Consider the following 9,706-nt stretch of genomic DNA (forward strand, 5'->3'; position numbering starts at 1 on the left):
TACATAACCATTTCGTCACACCTCGCTCTATTCATTAAAATCAATTACTCTTTGGTACAAGTGTTTATAATCCCTTTGACAAAGGAACTACAGAAAATTACAAACAAAGACGGAATATATATCTATGGAACGCCTCAACATTAGCTAATCTTAGCAACTTGCGAGCAAAAGAAGAAAAAATATGAGAGAAATACATAGATAAAGAGACCTACAAAGAAGAAAGAAAATGAAAACCTCCTTTATGAACACAAAATCAACATATAATACAACTTCGACTCATCCAAATGGAGTAGCAGCAATAGGCCCAACAACTACATCGGATCTTTTAATGCTTCCCATACCACATATGATGCATCCAGGAGCCGTTAGAGCAGAGAATTTTGCTCCACAAAGATCACAAACATCATACCCAATGGTGGAAAGGCGGCTGAGTGTGGCAGCACAGAACTGCGAAGGATCTTCTAGTGGATCGATAGACTTGTTAGTCAATCCCCTTTGGACACACATGTCGATCAAGCTTCTCAATTCATCTTGTTTGCTAGGAGGTGCTTTAGAAAGGAGAAGATCGAGCATCTGCTTGGCGTAAGAATAGTTCTGCACCTCCATGTTCCGTTTGATGGCGGTTCTGATGCAGCTTATTCGATGTTTTGCTTGGAGAGGCAAAGAACCCAGATGACGGGAAAGCCTTCCCATCTCATCTTTAGCACTAATTGCTGCACTGGTGCCTTGAACCTTTTGCAGCCGTCCAATTTCCTGTCATGACACCAAAATAATTGTGTTACCCCAGAAGTAAAAGGTTTTTTGACTTTCATTTCTACTGCTGGATCCGGACATGTAAGCCTCTATGTCTTGTTCTGTAGATTTGAGGACAAGACGCTATGTTTGCGTTAACAGTGTTTGATAGGCCAACGATACCTGAAGTAATGCAACTGCAATTTTGTATTGAGCACAGATTGTGGCTTGAGCTTTGATGTCAGCTCCACGAGACTGGTCTTTTGCCAGAGCCAGGAAAGCTTCATCGAAACAGGATAATGCATCTGAAAGTTGATTCTGCTCCAAATGAACAAGTCCGGTTTTGTAACACATTGCAGCACCTGCTCCACGGGGAACCTACAAAAAAATGAAGAAGGATATTAGTCCCAGATTACTATCACAGTATTAGAGATTTTACAAACTTATTTCACAATCATATGGATGAGATAATAGACTAACTCGGATACCTGTCCAAGGCGCACAGTTGACGGCGGTGAAGCAGGTGCTGGAGGCTTTCCAGTGTTAACAGCACTAGGACCTTCAAGTGAGCTCAGATCGATGGGTTGTGACGTTGCCTGAGACAACTGAGCCTGTGGCACCGTAGGCACACCAACAGGACCCATAGGTTGTTGGGGTGGGACACCACCATCAGGAAGTCCAATGGACTCCATGGGGATAGTCGGTTGTTGAGGTTGTTGAGGTGGAACACCACCTCCGGAGAGACCGATATCAGATGCCACATTAGCCTGGTTCGAAGTTGTCTGGTTACCATTAACCCCTTGAGAACTCTGATCCATTGAGGTATACCTTCCAGGAGGAGGTAAAGAAGCTGCAACCTGGAAGGACGATATGGTATTTTGGAAAAAATCCTCAGGGATAGGCGCTGGTGTTCCAGGGCCAGGTGCAGTTGCCCCTGGTGGTGCAGGTAGTGCCAAAGTGTTGGTTCCAAACATATCACCAGGAGGAGCCGAAAATCCAGGTGTTGTCATGTTTGTTGTGGCTGGAAGACCTGGTTGGGACATCTGTGAAAGATCTGGAGATCCTCCAGATAACGACTTTGTCCTACTCATTGGTGGGCCTAACCCCTCGCCAAGTTTAAATTGCCTCGTTGCTTCTTTGATCTTATTAACATCAACCGCCGTAGCTGCAGCCGGTTTATCTCGTATTCTTATGCGTATCTTTTTGGTCTTTGATACTCCATCTTCATCGCTGCTGCTATCACCCCCAGCAGCACCATAGAGTGATCTTTTAAATTCCTCTTCTGCTCTTGCCTGTTCATCAGCAGCAGTTGGACCTGCTTTACCCAGTGTTTCGAGACCTGCTAAGTTCATAGTGTTACTACCACCAACTCCGTTCGGCTTATCCGATATAAGATTAGCTGCAGATGCTTGAATACCATTTGTCTTTATGTCAGCTCCTGCTGCAGTAAAAGCTTTAACTAAACTATCCTCCCTTACTTCTATCACATTTCCCCTTCCTTTAATTACACCCAAGTACACGCCAATGTGGTCCACGACGACGGCTGGGATGGGACCATCATCAGTCTTCATATATGGCGTCACCTCTGCTGCCAATTCCCACTGTGGTATGCCCTTTGTTTCTGTAGGTGTCTTGATTTCCCAGTTTCCCCCTCCCCACTCAGGGCCTTTGGGAACCATACTTTCAGCGGCAAAATTGGCAAAAATACCTTGTGTCCATCCTGTTGAACGAACTCTTAAAATCCTTTCACAGTATCGCCTTAGTTCTGAATCGGTTCCGGCATCTTCCAACTTCTGAGCAAGACGCCTCATGGCGCTAGGATTCAGGTGGCATATAAATAAGTCAAGCATACTTTCAAAATCCGCAATAACTTCAAATGTTTCTTTCGCACTGTCGAACTGACCATATCTGCAATTTCATCTAGCAGGTTATAACTCAAAGAAACGCAGTTATTAAACGAAGGAATTCGATATAGTTGGTGTTAAACATAGGTTCAAACAGCATTCATCAAAGATGTTTAACACCAGGGTTTTAACAATGTTAGATTAAACATCCATACTTGATACAGGCATATCCCAACTGGCGAAAGCGGTGGAACAAATGGGATGTTGGAGGGCATTGTGGATAATCTCTTGATCGCAAGAACTCATCTTTCAATACTGACAAAGCAGTAGAAAAACGGAGAGCTTTGATTGCGTAGATGCACCGCAAAACCTAAGACAACGATAACACGCTCAAGTGGGTTAAAATGAGGGTTGAGCATAAGAAACTAAGAATGCACGCATAATATTAACCACATCTGAAATATATATATATATATATATATATATACATACATCTGCAATATTTATTTTCATACACCAAATGGACAAAAAATGCAAAAAAAAATAATATGCATAGAAATATATATATAAAAAAAAAAGTGCATAAGAAATATGTTGTATGGCACCTGAGTAAACTGCGGTCCTGATTGGGACAATGACACTGCAAGATCTCCACAAACAGGAGAACCTCCGGTAAGAATATCAAGGGACCTTGGAGTAATGCGCAAACTGTCAAACCTACATTACAACAAGGCCGAGAAACACTCAAACGTTATTATTAGGATCATTTTGTTTTGTTTTTAAATAAAAACACCCTCTATTCAGCTATAGCCTGAGAAAATCATGTATTCAAAGTTAACCAGAATCAGATTCAGTATATAGCCGGATAAGGGAAACACGAGACTGAAAAGGTGAAAAAGAACCTAGATGTTATCTGGTAAAGGATCTCAGATAAATCAAGCTTTTGCTCAAAGTACTGCTGCATTGTGGAAAATCCAATAAGAAGAGGTTCAAGAAGCCCAACAAGACAGCTCCTTATCTCGATCCCTTTCTTTTGTCTGGGATTTATATCTGTTGGGTTAGCAAGCAGTATACGATCGTTCAAAGCACCGACTAACACTGCGTGGAAAAAGTTAATGCTGATGGGTCAGAGGAAGAAAGTGTTTTGGGGGCAAACCAGTCGACAAAATAAGTTTTGACAGGACACTTCACAAGAAGATTACCTGAGTATGGCATGCTGATAGAGAGAACCGTCCTGACTTTGCTATCCCAGCCAAGCACACTAATGGCAGTTGAAGTTGAAAAAAGAAGTGTGGGCCCAACCCATAAAAGGGATCTAAAGTAAAATGGAATTAAGGTTTAAACAAATATATAATATGTTGATCCTACAGTTCATAAAATTTTGTTTTCATTGTTTAATGTCAATCGCAGAAAAACCTATTTTTAAAGGATATTGGAGGCATTCCCTTCTCGAATTTCGCAGAAGTGGTTGCCAGTATTTGCAGATCTGCCGAAACAATCAGCACCCTGTGGCTCGTCAATAGTCCTGCAACATAACCTCTAAGAGTTTCTTGCCATTGAATCTGTAAAATGCATAAGAACCACATATATCACTTGTCGGAGAGATCCAGTTTATGTGCATGATTAACAATTAAGCTTTAACTATGTACGGCCTCCTAAATATGATAAAAAGAGCCTCAGGATTCATCTAAACCGTATGTTGGGGTAGAGCAGAGCCAATTACCTTCAATACGATCTCATCCACTTTCAATTTGATTAATTTTTTCCCTTCCGCTTTTGCTGGTCCTTGTTGGCCATCATTAGTTGACAAAAGATATCCCTGGATAAGCTTTGCCAAACCAATATGATTCCCATGAATTGCATAAATGATAGTTGATTCTACAATAAGAAATAATTCTAGCATTATATAATGTTTGTCAATAAATAGGCTGTAAAATGTGTAGATTTTTTTTTCATAGAAAACCTATTGGTGCAGAAAAGATGCGATCAACTTCAGTTTCAAAGGTGAACTGAACCGGTCCCCGGATTGAACCACCATCAACATCAGCAGAAGTGTTAACATCCGCAGAAGCATCAACATTAGGAACTTCATTTTTGCCAACAGCTTCCTTCTGAGCCCCTGGCAGGATATACAAATTTAGACCAGTTTTCTCATCGTCCAGGATGGCAAACTGGTTTTCATTAGGGCCAATAAATGCTGCATCTCGACCTACATTACAAACAGAAAAGATTAAAGCAAAACCTTACATGCCAAAACTCAAATAAAAGTAAAATAAAAACAAGAAAGTTCACTGGGGTAACAAACCTTTAATGGTACTTTCTTTACTAGTAGCTGAATGGAAATTAGTCTTTTCCCAATAAACTACAACATCCTTAGTACCACCACTGAACTCAAAGACAACAAGAAATAGGTGCTGTTTAATACTGTAGTGAATGGTCTTTGAGTAGCACTCTATATGCCCTGGAATCTGAAAGCGTAAGGCAATTGAGTATTGTTACTAATGATGATGGATATGACATTGAGTTCTATAAGGGAAATAAAGTGTCACCAGTACCGAGGGGTAGAGCTTCTTGTATATGTTATCAGCTCCAGTGGAAAGGTTATGTGCCATAAGGTTGACTCCATCTACATAAAACGCCCTTACTGGGTAGTGAAGAACCCTGTTCTCTTTATTAAAAAAATTGAGCTCCAACTGAAATGGCTGCATGATTTGGTGGAATGAGTTAAGATATGAAAGCAAGCTACACAACAATTAGGTTATAAACCTACTACAAAAAGTACCTGACAGACAGGGATGTCCTTGAGATGATGGTTAGAATCCACTACAGTGATGAGAGGCAACCGAGATATTGGAGCACTTTTGGAGTGACCTTCCATGAAATGCTATAAGGAAAGAACACAATTCATAAAAGAACTACTTTAGTGAAAAGAACAAACAACGGAAAAAAGTTGCTTGATAAGAACAACTGCAATCAAGTTATCAAACAAAAACAATGGTATCTAAACCAAACAAGAAGGAAACATACACTGTGAAGAAACGCCTTCCGCGCAATATCAGATGTAGTAAGCTGACTTTGGCTGGCAGAAAAAAGAACTCGCTGTTACTATGTGCAATACATATTTTGCAGGAAGGAAATTCATGGTAACCTTCATTTAAAGAAACAATAGGATGCGATAAAATGATTCTTGTCAAATATCAACGCACCCCTTTGAATGATGTTCCTGAAGCTGAACCTGAAGCTGATGGTCAGCTAAAACTCCAGAAGAACCTAACAATGAAAGCTTTTCCTTCAAAGCAGAAGCTGCACAGAACATCTAGCAATAAGCAGATATTTCACATCTCAAATAGATTTATAGTTGGCTGGATTCATAGTAGAGATAATGCAATAAATCCAAACAAGCACCTGATGATCCCCTTGCGTTCTGAAGAACTGCGAAAAGCTGCTTACGGCCTTCTCTAGTGTATGCTGCCCTATTTTTTGGCATGTCTGAACCTACATGCTGTAAAGAAAAATGAAAGCAAAAGCCATTCCTTAAGTATCAACTGGACACATTATTTTGATAATCTTGAAAATGAGTATATGAAATATGGTTATGGACTTAACTGCAAACAGTAATGCTGCTAAATTCAATTTGGGATGAACTACTATATTTCTGATTCGTGGTAATGGATATACGGCTTCTCCCCCATGCTGAGACAGTATCTTAGTGATGTCAATCGACTCAATGACTGCAAAATAGAAAAGATGTTATACTTTCATATATACACCAGTAACTGTATGCAACAGAAATAAAGCAAAGCAAAAAAATAATATTCATTACTTGTACTCAAGAGACTTCTGCTTACTAAAATACTGGAAATCATATAACATTTCCTTGATGATGTAAACATATAATAACTAATTGACCAACCTCAGTCAGCACAAGATATCAAGTTTCAGGACAATGTTATAGTGAGGAGTGATTTGGTGGAAAGAAGTGACTAACCAGCAGGCTCGAAAAAGCTTGCTTGCACAGGTGGCCTATTCGGATTAATTATAACTCGTGTTTTCCAAACTTGAAGTGTTCCATCCTTGGAAAGTGTGACTAATAGCCGGCACATAGGAAGCCATGCAACTGATGAGATTGGCTGTGAACCCACCTGTGTACTGAAGTAGCAATTGTCAGTGCAGTGAAATATCAAAACAATCACACAAATTAGACAAACAGTAGCATCATCTGCATGCACTCTTATTATCAACAAAACAACCAATTACCAACTTCACACAAGAAACTTACATCCCAATCATATTTGGTCTCTCTGTGGAAACATCCCATGCCAAAAGGGTACCACGTCTATCACCAACAAAAATCCACTCCAAGGTTGGGTGAAAAGCAAATGCGCCAGCACCAATAAGCTTAATAGTATTATCAACTGTTTAGAGATCCAATGGAAAAATTACAATTACGAGATCACTTGCAAGGAAGAAAAAAGAGAGAAGAAACAGGGTAGAGCCTTTCAACTAATGTGTCATCAACCACTAAATAAATGTTAAACATCTTACGTTGCAGGGTGTAATGAACAGCATATGTATGGATGTTGTAAGCTCGTATCAAACCATCTGCATAAGCAACATACTGAAACCAAAAAGCAAAACACCTGTTAAAGTTTTTCACAAATAGAAGAACTCAGCTGTACTATTTCACTGAGGAGTAGACTGCATTAACTCAAGTAATATGGTGCATGTTACCAGAACAGGAAGTCGGGGATGACAAGCAAGATTGACAACTGGTTTTTTTAAATCTGTCTTAATTTTGGTTGGTGGTCTTCCTCCTTCAACAGTTCCAACAACTTCATGAAAAAGAAGCAATAAAAGATTTAGAAACATCCACTACTAATCTTATCATAGAAATAGAAATAAGAATAAAAGGAAAAGGAAAAGGATATTGCAGAAGAAGAACCTGTTACACTCATCCTTTTGTGGAAACCAAAGAATACAACGGGTTGGAGAGGTGTTAAGGCAAGATGGACTTCTGTATCAGAAGAAATGCGTTCTGACTTCTTTTCAGGTGAATGTAAAACACAAGTCTGCTCAGTGTCAAAGTCACATGACCGAATTGTACAGTCCTAGAATCAAAAGAGAAACATGGACGTATCTGAGAAAGGTACAGTTCAAAAGCAAAAACTATATATCAAGAGAATGCTCAACATCCCTAGTCATTATCTGATGTTGGGACTCTGGATAGGACAAGCCACCAAATTGCAGGGCAAATGGGAGCTGAAACCTACATTTTGAGGTCAGAATGGGCAGACCTATATGCTGATTGCCCAACTAATATCAAATTCTTGCCTTGCAAAAATGTAACGTGATGTCTAAGTCAGAGTTCCTAGTGTAGAAAAGAGAGAAAGTAAGCCAACCTCGAGTATAGCAATTACAGAATGCCCAGTTGTAGGACTATATAACATACGTACAACAGGCGCACCAATGTCAATTGTAGAAATCTTACTTCCAGTAAGTGCATCAAATTCTGAGAAAAACAAAGGTTATATCAGGCAATTACTCTAGCAAGTGCAATTTCTTACTTGCATAGTAACAAACTAACATGACATAGTACAAATCTTCAAACTTCATCATCTATACTAAAATCATTCCGAACCTCCAACAATAGAACTACACTAACTTTACTAAAATGAATACAATACAGTTCAATTTAATCTGAATTGAAGATCCTCATATTGTCAAACTTAATTATGGAAACAATTTATATGCGCAACCTGAACATTGAGGAGATCTGGAGTTTATGATCCAGTGACGAATCTAGTTTCAGAAATCGAAACTTTACTTAATTCTGTTGGAGTTTGTAGGGTGAATTACTAACCAATTAAATAGTTTCCAATGGCAGCAGCAATAAGTGCTTGAGTAGGATGAAATGCAGCAGCATGAGGTTGTAAAGGTTTGAGTCCACGATCAACATGACGAAGATCCAAATGCTGTACCGTTCCCCACTCCATTCCTACTCCCCCTTCGAGAACTTGCCCTACAAATCTGCAATCCACAATTCGTATTATAAAACCCTATATCAGATCAAAACGAGATGTATAGAGAGAGATTCAAAGATCTAACAACGATTTTAATAAGGAAATCATCTTCACCTGTGTAATTAGGGCATGAAAGTGAGGAACCGGTGAGAGATCTGAAGATGATACTATTCAAGAAATTGGGTAAAGTCGGGTGGGGAAAAAAGAATGGAACTGATCTTTAATAATGATGATGGCAAAATTAAATTAGCATAGAAATTGAGATGAAAAATGATGGGAGTTTTGCCAGAGATTTTCTTGTTGTTATTTTTATTTTTTATTTTTTTTTCATTTTTTTAACCTTTTAAGTTATAGAGATTGTATTAATTCGATCCGACGGCTGCAGTTGGATTTAACTTTATCATTGTAGTGTAGCTTGTTTCTCCTCACACTGTCTGAATGAACTGGCTGCTGCTCATAGCATTATGCCAGGCAACAACACTATTAGGGCGTGTTTGGTTGGGAGAAAGTAATAATAAAATTATCGGAACAAAGTTTTTAAATCATGAATCATTTTTGAAATTTGAAAATCGTATGTTAAATCGTGAATCGAAAATTCATGGTCGATTATTGAATCGCTGCATTATACCTGTAAATTTCATTGAAATAGATCAAACATTCTTGATCTTTGATTTATGAGGTTATATTAAATATACGTTGAAATAATAACAACAAAGACCAAGTTGGTATAATGGTATAGGGTATACTAATACCATCTTGTGCACTCAAGTTTGAATCTCTCCGATAGTTAAATTTTTAATGCTTTATATTTTCAGTAGAAATTTCAGTCTGAGCTGGTCAAGAAGTCAAGAATCCTAGTCAAAATAGGTCAAACGGCGATTCATGGACTAAATGATTCAAGGCAATGTGAATCGACTTGGGAAGATTTGGAGCGATTCGTACGATTTGAATCGTAAATTTAAACTCAATACTCAATTCTCTTTCATTTTGGCCCGCAAAAAATTAATATAGACAACTCTGGTGAAAGTAGTGGTAAATGAAGTTTTCTCGTTCATTCTCGCCCAACATAGCGGTTACATGCATACACTTTCCACTTATCTCACTTCCAAG

At 38.9% G+C, this 9,706-nt stretch overlaps 1 protein-coding gene across 1 annotated transcript; it reads right to left on the reverse strand.

Moving 5' to 3' along the window:
* On the reverse strand, positions 1 to 8,905 carry LOC113289450. The gene is made up of 25 exons (XM_026538703.1): positions 8,711 to 8,905; positions 8,437 to 8,603; positions 7,976 to 8,085; positions 7,519 to 7,684; positions 7,308 to 7,408; positions 7,122 to 7,194; positions 6,856 to 6,991; positions 6,565 to 6,725; positions 6,183 to 6,307; positions 5,982 to 6,078; positions 5,783 to 5,879; positions 5,604 to 5,655; positions 5,359 to 5,460; positions 5,132 to 5,278; positions 4,882 to 5,044; positions 4,540 to 4,785; positions 4,300 to 4,454; positions 4,010 to 4,138; positions 3,779 to 3,896; positions 3,479 to 3,674; positions 3,182 to 3,293; positions 2,792 to 2,946; positions 1,221 to 2,640; positions 916 to 1,110; positions 1 to 753 (listed from the first exon to the last, which is right to left on the reverse strand). The coding sequence occupies exons 2-25, from the start codon at positions 8,567 to 8,569 to the stop codon at positions 277 to 279; spliced, it is 4,866 nt and encodes a 1,621-aa protein (XP_026394488.1). The 5' UTR covers positions 8,570 to 8,603; positions 8,711 to 8,905; the 3' UTR covers positions 1 to 276.
* Between the last annotated feature and the right edge of the window lie 801 nt (positions 8,906 to 9,706).

This window comes from Papaver somniferum, chromosome 6 (assembly GCF_003573695.1).
Source record: "Papaver somniferum cultivar HN1 chromosome 6, ASM357369v1, whole genome shotgun sequence".
Lineage (NCBI taxonomy): Eukaryota > Viridiplantae > Streptophyta > Magnoliopsida > Ranunculales > Papaveraceae > Papaver > Papaver somniferum.

Excerpts from the sequence above, each read along its gene's own strand:
- LOC113289450 (XM_026538703.1), bottom strand. The coding sequence starts at position 8,569 with ATGGAGTGGGGAACGGTACAGCATTTGGATCTTCGTCATGTTGATCGT. Across the intron at positions 6,308-6,564 it reads AAGCTTTTTCGAGCCTGCTG|TCATTGAGTCGATTGACATC; the intron begins GTTAGTCACTTC and ends TCTATTTTGCAG. Across the intron at positions 3,294-3,478 it reads CTTTACCAGATAACATCTAG|GTTTGACAGTTTGCGCATTA; the intron begins GTTCTTTTTCAC and ends GTTGTAATGTAG.